At 40.2% G+C, this 23,790-nt stretch overlaps 1 protein-coding gene across 1 annotated transcript in view; it reads right to left on the bottom strand.

Annotated features, from left to right (window-relative positions):
• The window catches only part of AXL (AXL receptor tyrosine kinase), a 1,440,461-nt gene that overhangs the window by 661,505 nt on the left and 755,166 nt on the right, over window positions 1–23,790 (bottom strand). Inside the window, exon 7 of the mRNA XM_044083580.1 lies at window positions 539–734. Within this exon, the coding sequence (XP_043939515.1) occupies window positions 539–734 (196 nt within the window). The remainder of the gene's footprint in view (window positions 1–538; window positions 735–23,790) is intronic.

Raw genomic sequence — 23,790 nt, forward strand, 5'->3', positions numbered from 1 at the left:
ATATTTATCAACTTAAATTTGACAGACTTGCATCTGCCCACTGTCAAATGCACATTTTTATGGCTATTTGTAAGTGTCCCTACTTTTAAACCTTCCAATATATACCCATCTAAAGAAAAGGGTAAGAATACTGCATGTTGCAGATTAGCTGAAGACATACAAATGTGAACTGCAAATTAATAGCTTAGATTATGCAAAGAATACATTTTCCTTACTGGAAGCAGAAATTTATATTTTCATGTTTAGTGCATTGCATATTTCAAATGTTGTGAAATCTACATTTTGTTGGTTTAACAGTACTTGTGATGAGATGCCATGTGATTTGGCTTTTCACAAAGAGTGACCCAGTAATGGGAGACTACATTTCACACTCAGAGCGATAGTGAACATAAAAATGTTACTGCTAGTAAGCCTGATAATGTTTATTCACTGACAGAAATTAAGATTTTACAGTATAAATAAGATCATCAACAAAATGCCATAACATATATGAGACAGCTCTGTGTGATTTTATACCGTTACTTAAAGCTGTTCTCACCTCCTTCTAGTGTTTCCATAGTTACCCAGTCAGTCCACTGGGAGTCACCTTCACTGGACCTACAGGTCAAGGAGACGATGTATGAAGTGAATGGTGCCAAACCCCTAATGACGTGACTACACGGTGGCACACTGACAGTCCGGTTACATATCACATGTTGTGAGAAAGGTCCAAGTTCAGCATCTTTGACAGCAGCCTTAGAAAAGACATAAAAGTAAAATATGTTAGTAAAGTAAGGAAACAGCCAACAGCATTCTGTAGCAATGAAAGAGAATAGAAGAAATGAAATATACTTGCACAGTAACATTTATAAAGAAGCTGTTTCACTTCTCCATCTAAAACATGCATCTCCTGATGTAGAAGATCTCACTAGTGGCTTTCGTTTTTCCAACACCTGTCACAGGATTCTGCTGGTCTCCTGGACAATTTCCAGCAGCTACATGCCAGCTGCATTCCCGACCACCATAACAGAGAGACCAGTAGTGACCGTGTATTGAAATGGACAATGAGGCAGAACGTATGTGCCTTGTATATATGATATACCCGTGATCTCTAGTAGGGTTTAGTTGGACACCAGTAAAGCCTTAATATTTCCACTTTCAATGGAGTTGCCTGCATGCATTGCTTTCATCTCCCTAATCCTTTTATTAGTGAGTTTCTTAAAAGTCCCTGGTCATGGGTGGTGCAGATAGATACTTACATCTGCTGCAGTTAGACAATCCAATTCACAGGGATGTAGGGAAAAACCTACACATAAGTTCTTATATATAAAAACTTGAGTTATTCTGCAACGTTTTGCGGATATGAAACTTCAAAGCCTTTATGCAGTTAATTCTGAGGTTAGGATTTACAGATTTTTGTAACCAAGTTACACAATGATCTAGTTTATCCCCTTTCCAAGGCAGACACTGTAAAACTGTTGCTGACAGCATATCATTCTGATTACATATCTAGATTACAGACAAAAAAATCAACCTTAAAAATGCCAAATATTAAAGTAACAAACAGTAAATAATGTGCATGGGAACAGTCTGTATTTCAACATTTGCTGCAAAGAAATATGCCTTTTGTTGTTCCTTTTACTAGATTCAGTTTACCAGACAGTTAATTTTACTATGCAAATACAAGTATAACCTTAAAGTAAAAGCAAATATATATTAAAAACGACTCTGTGCATGCCTGCATACTTCAGTGGTCTGTCAGATTAGGTTTGCATAGCAGGCATTCAGTTCCATGCAGTCATATCTTACATAATGAAACCTAGTATGTTAATTGCAGAAGGGTGTGGAGACGGGGCCGGATCATGCATGTTTGGCATGTATTACTTGTAAAACTATCTCCAAGTTGGATCGCTCTCCATCATAGCTGTAGTCATGGTGCTCTACATGCATTTAGCCTCATCCTTTTCATTACCCAAAAAGAGGGTCATGGTGCACAGTCTTAACTGGCAAACCAGTATTAGAAACGAATTCCAAAAAAACAGTGTTCTATCCGTTCACAAAAAATAATGCACTAAAAGGTGATTCACCTGAAAAGGTGGCCAAAATGATATTAAGTTAATTCAGAAAAGGTATTTCTTCACGAAGGAAAATATTCCTGCTACACATGCGTTATGCTGTATATAACACCTACATACACACCTGTTGTTAATATAGTTTATTGCTAGCTGTAACTTGGAACCAAGGATGACACTCCCCAACAAATTCATCCTCATCACCAACCCCCATTTTCTACATGTGGTCAGGGTGTCACGTCAACTGTCACCATCTCTCTCTCTATTCATTGCCACTCTCTACCTTCTTCGACACTTATACTTAACTGTTGTAGGACTTCTCTCACACAATCAATCCATCTCTTTGCTGGATGCCCTTGTTTCCTCTTGCCTTCTTCTGGTCTGTTCTAAATCTGCTTCACCAGATTGTCTTCTACTTTTCTGAAATGTTCCTGAACCACTGCAATCTGTTCTTTTTGATCTTGTCTGCAACTGGAATTGTTTTGACTTCTGCTGTAATGTCCTATTTTCTTTGTCTGTCCGACAGTGGGTATCCTGCCACACTTCTCAGGCACTTCATCTCCATTATTTCTAACTTCCGCAACTGATCTGCCTTTAATGTCCAGGTCTCTGTACCATACAGCAGTACTGCTCACACCACTGTTCTGTACAACTTACTTTTCACCTTCTTTGGCATTCTTCTGTCATATATTTCACAATACTCTGTGCCAGTAGTCTGCAGCTCCTCCGATTCCAGCTTTGACTTCCTCATTCAGACAACCACCCCTCCCGGATACTTGAGGCTGTTAACCTGTTTCACTACTCTCCTTTCTATCTAAATTCTCAGCTTTTTCTGATTTCCCTCATTTGCTGCCATCACAGCTGTCTTATTTGTACTCCGTTTCATCCCATGTGCCTTCAGTTTTACATTCCATTCTCCTATCATTTGAAGTTCTTGCTTGGAGTCTGCCTGTAAAGCCGCATTGACTACATACAAAAACAGCAGTGGGCTCAGAGCTGAACTGAACACCCAGTCTCACTGGGAAACCCTCTGTGAGACCCGAACACCGTTCATACTTAAATCATTAGGTGTTTGTACACAGTCTGCACTAATCCTACCAATGTTTCTGGGACATCGCACCACTGCAGAACTGCCCAAATCAGTTTTCTTTAGGACTTTGTCATTTCTTTAAATCTATGAATGCTCAGTTGGACTCTTTCTTCATTTCTAACTGTCTCACTGCAATCAGGTCAACTGCACTGCATTCTAATCTGAATCCAAACTGGTCATCTCTCATCTTACTTTCTACTACTCTGTATTCATCACTCAATCACTCTCTGCAGGATACAGGATGCAGTGTGATAGGAGTTTGATACTTCTGTACTGCCCACAATTGTGAATGTCCCATTTATTCTTCAACTCTGGCACTAGTATGCTTATTCTACAGTTATCTGGGATACGTCTTTCTCTACATACTGCTGAATCCCCCTCTGGAGCTATTTCTCTCATCTCACCCAACATCTTTATCGTATCTGCTGTGACCTTATCAGAGCATGTTGCTTTCCCCGACTTCATTTTCCATAATGGTGTTTTTATTGACTTCTCCCCCATGACATACAGACCTTACAAAAAACTAGCCCAAATCACAAGTTACACCTGTGACTTTACAAAACTAGTTAACTGCCTTCAGGGACACCAGCAGCAGGTCTCCTGACAGGGACACACTAACAAGTGGTTATTTACCAAGGCAGCAGCAGTGTGTCTCAATGAGCCTTTACAGTTTCACCAGCTGCTTAGAATATAGATCCATGTAAGATGTTAGCAGAAGTTGTTCAGCTTCGTTAAAAACTGGGTATGCACAAGCCAGTGCATTTCTTCGTCCTGATCACAAGCCCAGATAAATGGGGGAGGGTTACATCAAGGAGGGCATCCAGTGTAAAATTTTTGCCAGATCACACATGCAGACAACAATACAAATTTCTATACAGGATCAGTTGAGGCCTAGGTTACCAATGGCCATCACCAGTACTGTTAGCCAACAGGGTACTGGTGGAAACTGAGCTCCTGTTGGCCGATGGAGAAGACATGGATGACATGCCTGGAGGCAGTAGGAAGTTTAGGAGTGCAGACGTGAGGGTAGGAACTTTAAATGTTGGCAGTATGACTGGTAAAGGGAGAGAGTTAACTGATATGACTGAGAGAAGGAAGGTTGATATATTGTGTGTGCAAGAGACCAGATGGAAGGGGAGTAAGGCCAGGTGCATCAAAGGTGAGTTCAAATTGTTTTACCATGGTGTGGATGTGAGGAGAAATGGAGTAGGGGTTATCCTGAAGGAACAGTATACTACTCTTTCCGCCTAAACGCTAGTTTTCTGGCTTTTATTGCTTTTCAAAACACTCATTTTATACTGAAAATTGCATTTATTTGTGCATGCACTTTTAATAAGTAATTTTTGCTGTAAATTGTATTTTTTAATTGTCTCTGGATTCTCACTAACATGTGACAGCCATTACTGCACTGTAAAAGTTGTTTGTTACCTGTTTCTACTGTTTTTCCTGAAAAAAAAATCTTGCTATTTTCCCACCTTACTAAGCTAAAAAGGTCCCGTTTCAGATACCTGCTGATACCTGGACTGTCTTTAAGCTTCTGTGTTGGCCATACCTTACTTGAGCAAAAAGGAAGTTTCTTTGTTCACCAGTGAGAGAGGAGAGCTCTGAACAGCCTACCTGTCCCTGGAGGAGTGGTTTCTGCCCAGAAACTATAGTTTTAATGGCCATTTTGGGTTAATTTCTATCTCTTTAATCTTTCTGATATAAAAAACACATTTGCGCGGTTTTGCGTATCGCACAGCGGCGGTTAGGTAGGGTTCAACTATCCCCGGCTCCACTGAGTCTGCTCTTCAGTTTTTCCCTCGGTACTAGCCAGTTCTTCCAGATTTAGCACTGAAATCAGTGATTTTAGACTAGCACTTGGTGCAAAAAGAGTCAGAAGCACCAAATAAGCTATAATACTCGATCCCCAACAGTTGTCTATAGAGAACAGTCAAATTACTCTCCCCACCAGGCAAACAAAAATAAGTTCTTAACCCATTCAGGCATGTCCAAGATCCAGCTCCCAGTGAGTTTGCCTGTGCACCTGATGAATTTGAGCATCCTGAGGCAATGTCACAACTGCCTCATGTACACAGACAACCCTCTCCTCCTACCACAAGACACCAAAATCTGAGAGAGATGCACTTACATCGCTAAACTTGAAGCAAAGCTCTCTCCAGTCATGACTGGAATTGACAGTCAAGAGGAGAAGGTACCAACTTGCAGCACACCACTTACTACACATAGACCCCACCATAGATGCTAATGCTAACCCCACACATAGATACAAAAAGACATATTCGGAGGCTTTAAATAAAAATCTGCGGAAACAACACAGACCTCCAAAGCAGACACGCAAGCAACCTACACCCACAAACACACCGCAATAATCACATAACCACAAAAACCAGTGTGCCGCACAACCACAGCCCCTAAGGGAAAACACCATACCTAACACACTTGTACTAGGTGACTCCATAGTCAGGCACACCGATGTCCCTCTCACCAGGCTGGATAAGGAGAAGGTCACTGTCAGTTGCTTGTCGGGCGCCAGAATCCACCACACTACAGGTCACTCCACACGTACAAATACAACACTGTCATTGTCCATGTTGGTGTGAATGACCTGAGACATACCTCCCAGGACTACATGAAAAGGGACATAAAAGAGCTCTCTGATTATATAATCAAGGCAGGTATGACCCTAGCCCTCAGCAGCATCTTACCCTCACAAAGTATGATACCACAGTACAAGGAAAAAATGATAAATTTCAACAATTGGCTAAGTTTTTGGTGTCATTCAAACGGGATCCAGTATCTGTCTGCCTGGGATGACATGCTCAACAAGCCTTGATGCTTCGCCAGAGATGGCTTGTACCTGTCACCCCTGGGATTCAGAATACTGGCAAAGGCTCTTGCCACCCCCATAGTGCCTTTTTTAGGCAAGTCTCAAAAACAAGTCCACCACCGTAACAAGTACTAGCGATAAACTGAGGGTCATGCTGAATTTAAACCTCAAAATGCACTCTCTCGAGGCACTCCACAACATGGAGAACATCGATATTTGTGCAGTAACTGAGACCTGGTTCAAAGCTCAAGACAGCACCCCAGCGATTCCAGGCTACAACTCATACCACACACTTTGGCTGCAAAACTGGGACCGAAATACAAAGGGAGGAGGCGTATCCATATTCATCAAGGATAATCACACCTCCAGACTAGTTGCAAAGTATGACGTCTCGGAGATCATCCATTTGCAACTAACAATGGGCAAAACTGGAATACAGATTGTAGCTTGCTACAGATCTCCTTTCCTGCTCCAGGACACTCACTCCGCTTTCCTTGAGGTATTGGAAAACATGAAAGTCCAACCAAACACCCTTATACTAGGTGATTTCAATTACCCAAACATCAATTGGGAAAACGGCAAAAGTAATAACACCTTTGCTCAGCACTTCCTAGAGTACATTAACTCCAGCGCTCTGGACCAGATTGTAAACACCCCCACAAGAGGTAAAAATATACTGGACCTGGTCATCACCAATATGGGGGACAAATGCGCTACACCTGTGGTAAATTCCTCATTGGTCAGATCAGACCATAAACTCATCACCCTATATATCCACATACCATACCCCCAACCACTGTCCCAAAAGAAACTATGGTGAAAATCTTCTCCAAAGCGAACTTTATGCTACTCAAGACAGAGGTGGCAAACTTTGTTACTCCCACGCAGAATGTCAATATGACTGAATCTGCTATATCCTAAGGAAAAGCACTCTACAAGCACCTACATGAGTGCATGGGCCATGCTATCCCAAACAAGACCAAGACCCACTCCTCCAAAAATAGGAAACCAGTCTAGTGGACCCCGGCCATAAACAAGCTCTATAATAGAAGGAAGAAATTACTGCAAAAAAAAAGTAAAAACCCAGGAATGGAGGGGCTCCCTGACCAACCTTAGCAAAAAACTAAGAACCCTCATAAAAAACTCTAAGGTGAGCTTTGAAAGAAAAATTGCAACAGACACCAAAGACAATCACAAAGCATTTTTTAGCTATGTCAAAAACCTTAATAGCAACTCTCAGATCTGCTCTGAGCTACAGCATAATGGTTCAAAATTCACAGAACCAACTGATATCGCCAATATATTGGCAGATAGGTTCAGTGCAAACTTCACCCCACCCTCTTCCCCCAAAGGGCTCATATCCATTCCGAAAGATTGTGTTGCCCCTAAAATCACAGACACCCAGGTGAAAAGAGCACTCTCCAAAGCAAGAAACACAGCATCCATGGGACCAGACATCATCCCAGGCTGCATGATACATGTGCTCCAAAATGAATTAACCCCTCACCTTAATACCATGTTTAACCACAGCCTCACCTCAGGCTATGGGCCCACAGAGTGGCTCACGGCAACAGTCATACCACTCCACAAAGGAGATGCAACCACTGACCCCGGGAATTACCGCCCCATCAGCCTGATGAGTCTAGTCTGTAAGGCCAGGGAGCGCATCATCATGGAACTCAAACAACAACACTGGGAACCTACAAACTCTGGAACCCACCCAGTTTGGGTTCATAAAGGGAAGGTCATGTCTCCTAAATCTGTTTGACTTCTTCAAAATGGTCACTAAAGCAATAGACGAGAGCAAGGTGGTTCACAGAACATACCTTGATCTTGCAAAGGCCTTCAATACCATTCCCCACTCGGGAATTATAGACAAACTCACCGACCTGAATATAAACCCCTACATAACAAGATGGGTTGCCAACTGGCTCACGGATAGAACCCATTTAGTGAGGATAGGAAAAATTAGATCAGACTCCAAACCTGTGACTAGTGTGGTACCACAGGGCTCAGTCTCGGGACCCCCTCCTGTTCGGTATCTACTTCTCTGAGGTACAAGCAAACACAAAGGGATTATGGCTAACAAAGTTCACAGACAACTGCAAACTGGGAGCCATAATCGAGACTCCTACTGATGTAGTCATCCTTCAAAAGGGTCTGGATACAGATATGTGGTGCCAAAACCATGGCCTCAAACTAAATGCCAAATAGTGCATTGTTATTCACTTTGGGAAAAACCAAGTACCTATGAACTACAACATAGGTGGTAGCCTACTTATCACAGAGTGTGTGATAAGAGACCTAGGGGACTCAGGTAGATAGTAACCTCTCCTTCGAGAACCACATTGCTAAAGTGGTTAGAAAATCCTTCTACATGGCCCACCTTATCACAAAGGGGTTTGCATCTAGGAATAAGGAAATTATTGTCCCCCTTTACTCACCACTCATTAGACCCATTATTGAATATAATGCCCCATTCAGGAAGTACCTAACAAGGCATCTGCAACAACTGGAGAGGCCTCAAAAGTACCTCACAAAGAGGATAATGAGCCTTAAACAGATGGTCTGTGCCATGAGGCTAAAAAACCTCAGACTGTACTCGGTCACGTACCGGCTACTCACAGTGAATTTCTGCCCGACTTACAAGGCTATGTCAAACCCCAAATTGCTAGAAATGCTCCACCTAAGGAAAACCCAATCCACCAGAGCTACACACACAAGGGACATAAACCTGACATCATCAATAAACAGGAAGTGTTTGAGGGACAGATTCATGTCCCAGAGACTCCCCTTGCTCTGGAATAGGGTCCCCATATATGTGAGGCAGACCTCCTCAGTGGCACTCTTCAAGAGAAATCTTGAGTGGATGGGAAACAGGAAATTCACCCCAGGAATCATGTCTGTGACCCTGCTCGACAGGGGTGCAGGTAACTAAACCACTTGGGAGGGAGGCTACAGTACAGAATTTTTGGCTAGGCTTAATTATGCCCTAGGGCCAATAGCCTAGTACCTACCTATGAACCTATGGTGTGATGATGATGAATGTTGTTAGTGCATAAGCTCCACAAGTTGGGTGTGCGATGGATGAGAAACAAAATTTTGAAGCGAGTTGGATGAAGTGTTGGAGAGTGTACACAAGGGTGAGAAAGTGGTGACTGGAGTGGATTTCAATAGGCATGATTGTGAAAGGAACAGGGGATAAGGAGGTGATGGGTAGCTATGGTGTGAAGCAGAGGAATGCATAACGTCAGATAGTAGTGGATTTTGCAAAAAGGATGGACACGGCTGTGGTGGATATGTATTTTAAGAAGACGAAGGAGCACAGGGTGGTGTACAAGAGTGTAGAAAGATGCACACAGGTGGATTATATCCTATGTAGGATGGTCAGTCTGAAGGAGACAGGAGACTGTAAAGTGGTGACAGGGGAAAGTGTAGTTAGGCAACACTGGATGGTGGTCTGTAGGATGGCACTGACAATCAAGAAGGGGAGGAGGAGAGTGAGGGCAGTGTCAAGGATCAAATGGTGAAAGTTGAAAAAGGATGATTGTGAGTTGGGAGTTCAGGAATGAGTTAAGACAGGCGCTGGGCGGCAGTGAAAATCTACCAGATATCTGGGCAACTACAGCAGAGATGGTAAGGGAGACAGCTAGCAAGTTGCCTGGTGTGCCATCTGGACAGAGGAAGGAGTTCAATGAGACCTGGTGGTGATACAAGGAAATACAGGAGAGTGTAGACAGGAAAAGGTTGTTGAAGAAGTAGAATTGTCAGAGAGATGAAAAAAGTAGACAGGAGTATAAGGAAATGAGGTGTACGGTAAAGAGAGAGTCGGCGAAGGCCAAGTATAAGGTGTATGGCAAGTTGTATGAAAAGTTGGACACTAAGAAGGGAGAAAAGGACCTGTACCAATTGGCTAGACAGAGGGACTGAGCTGGGAAAGATATGTAGCAGGTGAGGGTAATAAAGGATAACAAGGGAAACATACAAGTGAGTAGAGTGTGTTGAGCAGATGGAAAGAGTACTTTCAGGGTTGATGAATGAAGAGAATGACAGAGAGAGAAGGTTGGATGATGTGGGGATAGTGAATCAGGAAATGGAATGGATTAGCAAAGAGGAAGTAAGGACAGATATGAAGAGGATGAAGAATGGAAACGCTGTCAGTCCAGATGACATGCCTGTGCAAGCATAGAGGTGTTTAGGAGAGATGACAGTGGAGTTTTTAACCAGATTGTTTAATGGAAGTGTACTGGTACCAGTTTTTAAAAATAATGGTGATGTGCAGAGGTGTAGTAACTACAGAGGGATAAAACTGATCAGCCACAGTGTGAAGTTATGGGAAAGAGTAGTGGAAGCTAGGTTAAGAAAGGAGGTGATGATTAGAGAGCAGCTGTACAGTTTCATGCCGGGAAACGGAACTATAGATGTGAGGTTTGCTCCAAGGGTGTTGATGGAAAAAGTATAGAGAAGGTCAGAAGGAGTTGCACTGTCTCTTTGTAGACTTAGAAAAAGCATATGACAGGCTGCCTAGAGAGGCATTGCGGTACTGTATGAGGATGTCAGGAGTGGCAGAGCAGTATGCAAGAATGGTGCAGGATGTGTAGGAGGGTAGTGTGACAATGGTGAGGCCTGTGGTAGGTGTTACTGGTGCATTCAAGGTGGAGGTGGGACTACATAAAGGATCAGCTCTGACCCCTTTCTTACTTGCAATAGTGATAGGTTCGCAGAGGAGATCAGACAGGAGTCCCCCATGGACTACGATGTTTGCAGAGGATATTGTGATCAGTTCTGAGACTAGAGAACAGGTTGAGGAGACCCTGGAGAAATGGAGATATGTTCTAGAGAGGACAGGAATGAAGGTCAGTAGGACTAAGAATATGTGTGCGTGAATGAGAAGGAGGACAGAGGAATGGTGAGGATGCAGTGAGTAGAGTTGGTGAAGGTAGATGATTTGAAATACTTGGGATCAACAGTTCAGAGTAATGGTGAGTGTGGAAGAGAGGTGAAGAAGAGAGTACAGGCAGGGCTGAGTGGGTGGAGAAGAGTGTCAGGAATGATTTGTGACAAACAAGTCCCAGTAAGAGTGAAAGGGAAGGTCTACAAGATGGTAGTCAGACCAACTATGGTATATGGGTTGGAGACGGTGGCACAGATGAAAAGACAGGAGTCAGGGCTGGAGGTGGAGAGTTAAAGATGTTATGATTTGCACTGGGTGTGATGAGGATGGACAGGATTAGGAATGAGCATATTAGAGGGTAAGCTCAGGTTGGACGGTTTAGAGACAAAGTCAGAGAGGCGAGATTGTATTGGTTTGGACATGTGCTGAGGAATGATGCTGGGTATATTGGGAAAAGGATGCTAAGGATGGAGCTGCCAGGTAAGAGGAAAAGAGGAAGGCCCAAGAGAAGGTTTATGAATGTGGTGAGAGAGGACATGAAGGTGGTTAGTGTGACACAGCAAGATGTAGAGGACAGGAAAAAAGGGAAACAGATGATCCACTGTGGCAACTCCTAACAGGAGCAGCCGAAGGAAGATGAAAGTAAACACATACTTAGCCTAATAACACAAGGAGCCTGTGTGAAGCAACAAAGCTGAATGACTAGTTGCTTTAGAAAGTTAATCTCAAGGCAAAGCTCTGAAAATATCTTTAGAAAGGACTCTCAGATGGACAAGAGAGTAGCAGTACTGACAGACTGCCTTACAGAAGAAAATACATAAAGCACCACAAGCTTGTTAGAAGTGATGGACTTGCTTTGCAGGTAGGAAACATTATACCAATAAATCAGTTTCAGAGACTTCCCTCGAGTACGGCTGGTACCATCATCAAGTCCCACTCTAAGCACAGATAAAGCACTTGCAAGGCATGTGGGTGAAGCACCACTGGAATATCAGTCCATCACCCCATGCAGTAGAAAGAAACCAGATTCAATGTGCCCAATCTAACACGCAATGATTCTGAAAAAATGGTTAACCAAACTGATGTAGACTGTTAGCCAATACACAAGCGGCTAGGGAGAGAAGCGTCAAAATAAAGCCATAATGTAAAACCAGAAACCTCTAGCAACAGAATGTACAGCGCTGGTAATTTTTTCTGGAAAGATAACTGTAGCAAGGACAATTTTAGCTTGGAAATCCATTTAAAACTGCATAGCATTGCTCACAGAAGTGTAAAGAAAGGAGAGAAGTAAGTTACATGGTGGGCTTGGTAAACTTTACTTTATAATACTATACTGCCTTAAACGGAAACTAATAAGTGCAAATTAAAATGGATTAAAACACAATACATAAAAACAAGATTTCGGAACCATGTTTCTTTAAGAAAACTTTATCAAGACAGACCTGCCACATCACAGAGAAATGAAAATACTTGGTTTCTGGCATAAATCCAAACCACTTTCTCTGAGGTTTGGTGACTTTGCAAATGGTTACAATAAGTAATGGGAGGGGGGCTGAGGCACAGCCCCTAATAAAGGGGCAATGTGTTGCCTATCAGAAAAAAACGTACTACTGCTCCATTGAGAAAGCTTTAGGATCTTACTAAACTGCATTTTTTGCGTACAGATGAAGTTTGTTGTCTGAACATGAATTAAGTAGTAATGTTCTCATGCTGCTAGAACAAATTTAAATATTGATTTAATAAACTTTGTGTCACATTATAAACACCTAACTTTGCAGGGCATCTCAAGTGATTAAAGAAGTTTTCAAATGTAATCAATTTTACTTGACATCATACAAAGCTGTTCTTTACACGTTAGTGTGATGTAAACATCATGAAACACGTGTATGCATGTGATGAATTACCAATACTAAAGTGTACGCAGCCTGTGATAGAATGGGCGTTCTACCTGGAGAGACTGACCTGTGTACATTGCTTACTGGGATAGGCTTCAGGTGCCCAAAAAGTTCAAAAATATCGGAAGTATAAAGAATGTAACTTACAGCAAGACAGCATCAAGACTAAACTGGTCGAATTACACAGCTTCATTTACATAACTGAAGCAAGGAATAATGTTATCCTTGACCTAATAAAGTACTACATGAATTATGCAGCTTCATTTACATAACTGAAGCAAGGAATAATGTTATCCTTGACCTAATAAAGTACTACATGAATTATGCAGGCTTCATTTACATAACTGAAGCAAGGAATAATGTTATTCTTGACCTAATAAAGTACTACATGAATTATGCAGCTTCATTTACATAACTGAAGCAAGGAATAATGTTATCCTTGACCTAATAAAGTACTACATGAATTATGCAGGCTTCATTTACATAACTGAAGCAAGGAATAATGTTATCCTTGACCTAATAAAGTACTACATAAATTATGCAGGCTTCATTTACATAACTGAGGCAAGGAATAATGTTATCCTTGACCTAATAAAGTACTACATGAATTATGCAGCTTCATTTCCATAACTGAAGCAAGGAATAATGTTATCCTTGACCTAATAAAGTACTACATGAATTATGCAGCTTCATTTACATAACTGAAGCAAGGAATAATGTTATCCTTGACCTAATAAAGTACTACATGAATTATGAAGCTTCATTTACATAACTGAAGCAAGGAATAATGTTATCCTTGACCTAATAAAGTACTACATGAATTATGCAGCTTCATTTACATAACTGAAGCAAGGAATAATGTTATCCTTGACCTAATAAAGTACTACATGAATTATGCAGCTTCATTTACATAACTGAAGCAAGGAATAATGTTATCCTTGACCTAATAAAGTACTACATGAATTATGCAGCTTCATTTACATAACTGAAGCAAGGAATAATGTTATCCTTGACCTAATAAAGTACTACATGAATTATGCAGCTTCATTTACATAACTGAAGCAAAGAATAATGTTATCCTTGACCTAATAAAGTACTACATGAATTATGCAGCTTCATTTACATAACTGAAGCAAGGAATAATGTTATCCTTGACCTAATAAAGTACTACATGAATTATGCAGCTTCATTTACATAACTGAAACAAGGAATAATGTTATCCTTGACCTAATAAAGTACTACATGAATTATGCAGGCTTCATTTACATAACTGAAGCAAGGAATAATGTTATCCTTGACCTAATAAAGTACTACATTACACAACTGAACACACACACAAAAGAAACTAGATTGAGTGGCAAAAAATCCAAGAAGAATTTCTGTACTTTGCTTACAAACAAGCTTTTAAAATACTTATTTTCATACCAAATTATTTTAACCATCTACTGTGACTGTTGTCTACATCCTAAAAAATAACCCTGTTACTATATTTTCCTTATAATCTAATGTTGCCCATTAACTTCACTTAAACAATTTACTTCATCTAAGTGACACCTTCACATACCTTAGAATGCCCCCACTTCTCCCCAGGACCCTGCCTGATGGCACTGTTATCAGTAGCTAAACAGCCCATTTGTTCTGAAGATGCCACAGACAGGCAATGGAGACCTATAGCCCATTTGTTCCTACTCTGGAAGTCCAATACCCATTCGATCCTCCAGCTGTGAGTGCCAGGTGGTAAGAATTGGGCCAGTCAGTGGGTCCTTCGTAGCACCCTTTTCCTGGACCTCTCTACCCTTGTCAGCTCCCTTGGGCTCCACAATGCTACCCAACCTATGAAAGATCTGCATGCCTACCCACACACACACACACACACACACACACACACACACACACACACACACACACACACACACACACACTTCCTGATTTGCTCAGCGCCACACACCACTTAGCAGCATGTGATCTGCAGGCCCAGACTCCTCAGGTATAACAGCTAGTGCTCCTGCTAGGTATCACCCAGTTGGTGAGATACAGCTGTTTCCCTCCCCACAGGATGGGCAAGCCAGCAATGACTGCTCAGTCCCTTCCTCCCTGGCCCATCCACTCCAGCATCACTGCTGCTGCTAACAGAACACAGATCTTCTGAGGTACAGTCAGGGCTTCTTCCCTCTGGTCAATGGAGGTAGGTCAGTGTAGAAACATTTGTGACAATGGTCCTTAACTGTACTACTGAGTCAGTCATCAGCATATAATCCAGTGATATCATCACAGGTATGCGCTATCATTCATAGAACTGCTAAAAACACATACGTTGGAAAGAAAGCACTTAATGTTTTTGTTTACCCGGCTTATTACAGTTTCATGGAAGGTAACCTTTCTTGGAAATGCTACTTATTGAAAAATATAGCTCCTTTTCATTGGTCAGATAGCTCTCAACTTACCAAGTAATAACTTAACAACACATAAAAAGGCAGTGTGCAGTCTTGAAGCTAAGCTACATGCCAGAACAATAATTCATTATGAATCTGTCACCTTCATCTGGTGTCCATTTCCACTAACCAAATTGTTTTTTATTTAAACTGAAGAGATAGTTCTAAAGCCATCATCTACACGGTCAGCCAAAGTTAAAAAATGACTATCTACCTAAGATTCTAACATGTCTTTCATGTCGCATGTGAATTAAGCTGCCTTATCAGATACTGCTAACCGGAAGCATCAGATCCTGTGAAGGCAAAAACTGTAAGGCAGGGTTAGGGTTGTTGTTCCTCTATTCCAACAGGGATGACTAAGTGAGAGAAGACAATAGGGAAAGTATATTTCATACAAACAAATTTTGAAGACATGCATGACATGCATACTGTCAAAGTTGTCTGGGCCCAAACTGGGTCTCTATGGTGTGTCAGGGTCCCCATAGTAGCTACAAGACTCGCTATACCTATAGTATCTACCTATAGTTATGTATCTGCACCATAGTATTCATGCCTTCCCCTCCCAGAGCTACAGAACTGGGATGCCCCTGTATGAAGTTTGCATGTTCCTCCTGTATTTGTGTGAGTTTTTCCAACATTTCAAAGGCAGAACCACTCAGGAAACAGCTCATGCAGACAAACTGTAAACAGATTCAGGCTCACAATCAGCAGCTAGTGATCGTCATAGTATTATCCACAGGTTAATAAGCAGTCTGAAACAGGAAAAAAATCATTATAATATACATGGAAAATGCAACAAAGTAAACCCAGAATAAGCTTCATCTGTAAATACCAAATATACCGCTATAGTGAAGCTAACAATGACAAGTGTTGATTTGTACCATATCACTCTTTTGCTTATTTAAAAACATAAGAATAATATGTGAATAAAATGTTATTTACTGGTAACTTTATGCTTAAACTGCCATGCTCCCTTTTCAGTTATTTTTACATCATTACAAATAAAACTGGAGAAATACATTCAGTCTTTTTCCCTGTTTTGATTAGCGAGAAAAAAATCAAAGAAATCCCTACTCAATATTTAGATTTTTATGTTGAATAAAACTGTATACCCTAAAGTAGTGCTACATTTTTCAGTGTTGAACGAGCTGAATAAATATTTTGGAGTAAAAGTTAAAATTGTGCACATCAGTTACTTATGCATCTACATCTAAGGAGTAGAAAAATGAAGAGTCCCTCTTCTCCTAGATTTGGGTAAAATATATACTGAACTTATGAGATGAAATACAATTGTTAGGGAGACAAAAAGAGGAAAACTACTAGTTCAAACAAATACGTAACAGTTAATATACTACGTCACATGAAAACATTTTTTTCCCATATTTCTAACACTATGAGTAAATGAAACTGGTTTCATCACCATTTGGCTATATTGAGGAATTATGTTTTAGAAGAAAAGTGCTGAGTTGTTCCATTGTAATTATTTAAATGTACAAAAACTGACCCACTTACTTTTTAAGGAACTTAATTGATAGTACCCACTGGTCATAGTCACACTGAAATGCAGAGCTCTTTAGCATATTAGAGTTAGCTTTAACCTATATCAGCTTTTTGAATGTACAGGGATGTTCTACATTTAAAAACAGTTATGCTGAGGGCACTTACTGGAACAGAAAAGGACCAGCCTCTGCTTGGCTGGTGTAGACATTTGATTTTAATGCATGTATCAAACTGAAGCACCTAAGGCATTAATATCAAGTTCACAAAGGACATTATGGCTGTATGATGGATCAAATTTCGCAAAACATTTCTAGTAAATAAATGGAAAGGGTGTTTAAACTGTGTTTCAAAGACAGCCTCACCACTTTTGACGAAACTTTCAATAACTGTGATATGGACCATGTATAGTGATTCACAGAATCATTTTGTCATTTCTCAGTCATCTACATTACAGCTACTCTGGGCTATATATTGGTTTGGAGGCATTTGCTTTTTGAGATCTCTCCTGGATCTTATCCTGTGCAATGCATCACGTAACAACCCCTCTCAACTACTAACACCGCTTAACCCTCCCGCCCCATCCTCCCCTTCCCTTACTCTCATAACCACCATGATGTAAATGATGTAAGGTTGTAAAATATGCATTTCTTTCATAACTGTTGCTGCATCTGTTAATTGATACTGTACAGTATTTGTTATATAGCATTACTTTCTGTTCTGATTTTAATATGTACAGCTTACTGCCTTCTCTGTTCCACTTTTTTCTCTTCTTCATGAATGTTTTCACCAGAGCAGTACCAGCAAATAGTCAGTTGTGATTAGTGTATTACTCCACGAACCAAATGTAAAATAAAAAATTAAATTTGATACAGACGCAGTCAAGATTGCCAAGGGAATACAAAAAAGTCATGCAGGTTTACATAGAGCAATAATAACAACAATGACACCTAAATGAATCACCCGAGTAAGACTGCAAAAGGACTATTACAAAAATAAGAAAAAAAAAATGAGAAATTCCCTCAAGGGATATATAGCTATCAGCATAGGACAGAGAATATTCTGTAGGAAATGAAAATAGGAGGAGCAAAACGATTAAACACTGAGAATAAATTAAGCAGGCAAAAGAACTTATTTCATAGAAAAAGCAGAGCAGAAATTCGAATTAAAAGAAACAGAAGGAGTACATCATACTGGTAAGCTTAATATAAAAGAATGTTGTTTTTCTTTCGGCTTTTCCTGGTTAGGGGTTGCCACAGAGGAACTCCTGTCCGCTAATGATTGGCAGTCGATTTTTATGGTGCCGAGGTGCCAGCCCAACGCCCAACCTTCAATGAAGGCACACCCATTCACGCATGTCTTTCAAATGCCACTCGACCGCGGGGAGGACATGCAGACTCCACACGGAAGGCACTCCAGCCAAGAATCGAACGGGAGAACCTCTTGCTGTGATACAAAAGAATAAAGAAGAGAAATAATAACAAAGAGCTGATACTGGAAGTGATGCAATGTTTGTTACATGCAACAGAATCTGTCAAATAAAAATTATAAGTAGAACATATGGAAAAGTTCAGTCAAAAAACAGGGCAACTGCACACACAAAAAAAATCGGAAACAGGACTAGAAAAGACAATTGGATACCTAAATGGATACATGCTTAGCACCAATAGCAGATAGTTGAAAAAATGTATAATAGCTGCCTGCAAATGTCTCCACAGATATTTTAATACTCCAGGTAAGATGAGACACACACCCTGTAAGGAAATAACAAATGCTGGAGAATCCTCAGTTTAACAAGAGCTTATGTAACAAACTAGGTTAATAGAAGTGCTTTATTTCTTGGGTTATGTTGAAAATGAGGGAGGGGCTTAACATGATTTGCCTTCTTGTAAATCTATTATTTATTTGCTAAGAAAGTTATAATGTGGAAGAGGAAGTCTTAGGCTAGAGCTACATTTTCATAACTTGTTGACAATTTAGACATGCAAGAGGATCTGCATATATGGGCAAGTGAAGACAAAACATACATAAATAAACAGAGGCCTTGGCTTAGTACAAAGATACTATAACATAGAATGGAGGGCTGTTTGTATGTTGTAGTTATGGAGGTAGATGTACAATTGATTGCCTAATACAAATTACTGTCTAGAGTACAAAGTGGTAGAAAGAGCTGGGTGACCCCAGCGGATTCTACTGTACTGAGAGAAATAAACCATGGAAATTGTTTACTTACAACGAAGGATTTGTAGTTACATAAAAGTGAATAATCTTGCATAGCTTTACTATACTGTTTCTTGAAACATTTATCTAAGAAATGTACTTATCTCTACTTGTATTATATGATTCAATAGTATGAAATTAAATTTGAATTGATGTTAAAAAATACAACTTAATCAAGAAGGGAAAAAGTGCATGTGATTTTTCTGAAAGGTGTTTTCCCACATTAAGTGCATTTTATTTGCTCAGACTTTTGTTTAACAGCTAAATTAACTGATCTTGTAAAGCTTTTCAACCATGATCTGCGCATACAGCAAATATGACAATGATAGTTGTTGACAAATGCTATCATAACATGACATCTATTACAATAAGTCAAAAGGCAGAATAGTGAACAAATTACGAAAGTAGGGTAAAAATAACAATGGCTGGCAATCTGCACAATTACATATACTGAAATTACATACAAAGCCCAAGGTGTATAGTTCATGCAGTATAAAGCAACAGAAAGAAAATCACTAGACTGAATGAAACAAAGAACAATTAGTAATCCAATATAAAGTATTCTTTAAGGTACTTTTGATTTTTGGAAAATATCCTGAAATTGTGTTTTAAAGTGATATTTACAAAAAAATCAATAGTGAAAACATTTGTCCTGATTAGACTTGTGTGTAAAAGGACCTCTTGGATAATCTTGCTGGCTTCTGGAGAGTTTATGATGACAGATCATCTGCAAACTTGGTCAGCTATAAAACCTACAGATTAGCTTGACCTTCGAGAAATAAATGCAAGAGTGGCCAGAGTACTGAACCGTAAGGGTACATCACTTGTGACAGGGCTTTCTGAGGCATTACAACCACCTACCCTAATTTCCTAAGTTCTAGTTGTGAGATGATTTGCTATTCGGTGAGTGACATAGGGAATAATATTTCGCTGGAAGAGTTTATCAATAAAGCCTGAGTGTGGAATGGTGTTGAACTACTTTGTGAAGTCTAGATATAAGGTGTGCACTGATTTTCGCTCATTCGCTGCCACATTAACCATTTCAAAGAAGTCATCTCATTTAGGCAGGCATGATCTAGCCTTGACAAATCTGAACTCACTTGGGTCTAGAGTTTATAGGTTATCTATGTCTTTATTAATTCATTTAATGATTCTTTCCATAGCCTTACAGATGAGGCTAGTCAGACTTATGGATCTATAAGTACCTGGTTCCACTGATGACCCAACTTTGTGCTGACCAAACTTTGCCCAGGAGGATGATTTGTTGCTGTCCTCAATTCATTCAGCACAACGCTTGACTGGAGGCTGATAGTGGATTTCCTTTGTAGAGAGGTTGATTGGTCCATCTTCTAAATGGCTAGTAGTCAGGCTCATGTTATCTGCCACATAGAAGCAGTGCTCTTGCCCTTGGAAAGTGCTTTGAGGATTTGTTCTTGGAAGAGATGGGGGGAGTAGATGCAGGTATGTGGTTTGGGAAAGTATGGGGAAGAAAGGAGGCAGAAGTTGGGTGAAAATGTATCCACTAGTAAACTGACTATTGCTCAAGGTCTGACCATGTGTGACATCATTTACTATTACCTCTGTGCCAGTACTGGCATTGTTTCTGAGGTTTTTAATGTAGACTTTATATTTGTCTTTTTCCTTGGTGACTATTTTTACCTCATATATAGCTTTGGTTGATTTAATAAGTGACCAGAGTTCCTTGTTCTTTTTCGCAAAAGCGTTTTTGGCATTTTGAGAGTTACATTTATTGTATGCGATGAAGGTTCTTCTTTTATTGTAGAGCCTGTTTATATTTGGGCTCCCCCACAGGGGTTTATTTTTAAATATGGTATTGTATTTCCTTCAGACAGGGATAGAGTTATCCATGTAGCAATTCACATGTGCATAGAATTTCGTGTTAATTGAGTCCACATATGCAGTGGGGTGACCAGATTGGAGAGGGGTACTTAAATTTAGCCAAGTCATCACTCAGTTTTAGTAGATAAACCTTTGCACTGTCTCAGAATACTGAGGTATTTGAGGATGCTTCTAGTCTTATGGTGAATGGGACTGATTTATGGTCCAATTTGGCTAGGGAAGAAGTTATAACTGGTGAGGAACAGAGTTGTCCCATACTGATGTGGGCCAAGACCAGGATTTTGTCTCTCCTAATTGGGGTGAAGGCTAACTGGTCCATACAGTTTGTATTTATGAACTCTAGAAATCTCTGGATGTACATGTTTGGGGACATATATTTCTGTTGATGAAAGGGGTAATTGAAGTCACCTATGTGAATGGTATTTCACCTCATGCATAGGGACTCCATACCAGTCAGGTAAGAAGTGTGGTTCGGGGGGGGGGGCATTGAGCGGGTCTTATAATTAGCTATTATGTGATGAGGTTTTTTTATTGCTAGGTTGGATGTGGAGAACTTGCAGGTCATTATCATGTCACATGAGTCTGGAGGTAAGATTTTGTTTCCAAGAGTACAGATACACAGCCACCTTTAGTGCCATACTCTAGAGCAGTGGGTCTGGGTATGTGGTAGTTGTTGAAGTCTTGCACTGATGGGGTGCTCTCAATGATCTTTAACCACATCTCTTTGATGATGCATATATCGAAATTTAAACATCAGTTTTATAAGCCTACTGTCAAATTCTACCAGGCAGGTGATTTCTGTTTAGAATCTATAAAATGAACATCCCAGAACCTCCCAGAAAGATTTGAAAAAAAAATATCACTACCATGGTTCTTGAGGTGTGTTGCACATCTCCATAAAGACACTTCCATGCCTCAAATTAAGGCAGTCCACAATGAGAAGGTCAAATGTGGTATGGCCATAGTATGTGGTATCTCCATTTCAGAGAAAAATAACAGCATAGTTCTGAATTATAAACAGGGGAAGCTTGTTTGCCTCTAACAGGTTTCTAAAGTTAGGTCTTAACAATGGGGAACTCTAATTGCCTCATTAAGAAATAATCAGTACTATAGGCTTCAGAACCCATAGTAAAGTGTAAGTGTGCTTTTCACTGGAAATATAGAAACACATTTGTACAATGCCCATCAACAATGTACTGCAAAACTGGAAAGAGTGAAAGTAAAAGGATGGGAAATAGGGTGAGATTTAAAAGTTGTCATATGGGGAGCTGAAAAAATTCCATTTCAAGCATTTCATGGTTAAAATAATGAACAAAATTTCAAAGAATCCAAAGAGGAACACTTGAAGATGTAAGTACTCACAAATTTTATTTTATTTATTTTAGATTTGTTGACCGGGAGTGTCCAACTGGATTACAGTGGAGGCACGGGGAGAAAAGCTCCAAGAGTACAATTTTTTATAAAACATAGTTTTAAGGACAGACTTTTGACATACAATTTCCATAGAAGATACTTTGAGATACATATTAACTAACAGATAGGATATATTCGCTCTCTACAATATATTACATTTCAGAAGATATTCCTAAGTTTAGGATTCCTGTGATAGATTTACTATCAGAGCAAAAGCAGAGAGACGTAGAAGACGGCTCCGAGAGAGAATATGATGCTCGCTATAGTTGAGAAGGATAAATTGATTTACTATATGTCTTCGCCTGGTTTTAGTTGCTTATGGAAAGCATAACATTGCTGGGGTAGTTTTCCCTAACTCCTGGAGAGATGGGATGAGCAGTAAATTAACAGTCCTAAGTGGGTACAGTACTATGATTGGTTGGCTTAGCAGAGTTACTTAAGTTAGGTGAAATGTTCTAATGAGACATTAGCCAGGGGGGATACAGTTGATTATTCAAAAAGTGAGCTTTAACAGGTTTATTGAACTGTGATGGGGATTTGTTGTCAGTTATGTGGGCACGAAGGGAGTTCCAGGTTTTTGCTATACAGTGGCTGTAGACAGACTTACCAGTTTCATTGTCATATTTAGCTACTTTGATGAGGTTCTGTGTGCTAGACCTCAAGGGCCTGGTAGTTGTATAGGGTTGCAAAAGATTTTGTAGGGCTGGGGTGTTTTCAGAGTTATGTATTATTTTGTGGGCTAGTGATAGTTGATTGAGTTGAAGTAGTAGTGGTAGGTCTAGCCAATTGAGTTTTTTTAGGCATTCACAGTAATGTGTTCTGATGGGAGAGGTTGTAGCAAATTTGCTATCTTATTATAACAACTATCAAGTTTGTTTAGGTCGGATTTGTAAGCATGGGGGAGGCATAAAGTAGGGTGGATATTAGGTGAGTCCTCGCTATTGTAGTTTTGCAGTGATCAGTGAGGAATTTTTTATTGAGATACAGCAGGCCAAGTTTTTTATGCACTTTTTATGGTTATAGAAATATGTAGGTAAAATCTAAGGTGATTATCTATTTCAACCCCTAATAGTTTGGTATGATTTGTGGGGGTGATTGCTGTCTTGTTAATGGAGGAGATGAAGAAAGAATCAGTGGGAGGTGTGGCTCTGTGGGAGCTAGAGTACTAGCTTTGTTTTACTTGGGCTCAGAATGAACCTTTGGTTTGTAATCCAAGTTTCTGCTAGGGAAAAGCATTCTTGAGTTAGGGAGTGAAGGATGTCCATTGATTTGGCTGCACATATTATGGTGGCATCATCTGCATATTGCACTAATGAGGCTTTAGGAATACTGTTTGGGAGCTGATTGGTGAAGAGGGTAAAAAGAAGTGGCCCCAGGATGGAGCCTTGGAGTACTCCTAGGGACACTGGTAGGGAGGGGGAGGCTTGGTTTTGCCACATAACAGCTTGTTTCCTTCCCTCGAGGTAGTTTTTGAACCAGGAGATGGCAGAGGTGGTAAGGTTTGGAGTTGCTAGTGAAAGAAGGAGTTTATTGTGGTTAACCATATCAAATGCTTTGGACAAGTCAAGGAAGGTGGCAGATACAAGGAGTCCGTTGTTTCTGTGAGTA

The sequence above is a fragment of the Protopterus annectens genome, chromosome 1.part0, assembly GCF_019279795.1.
Source record: "Protopterus annectens isolate FY-2018-M chromosome 1.part0, PAN1.0, whole genome shotgun sequence".
Classification (NCBI taxonomy): Eukaryota; Metazoa; Chordata; order Ceratodontiformes; family Protopteridae; genus Protopterus; species Protopterus annectens.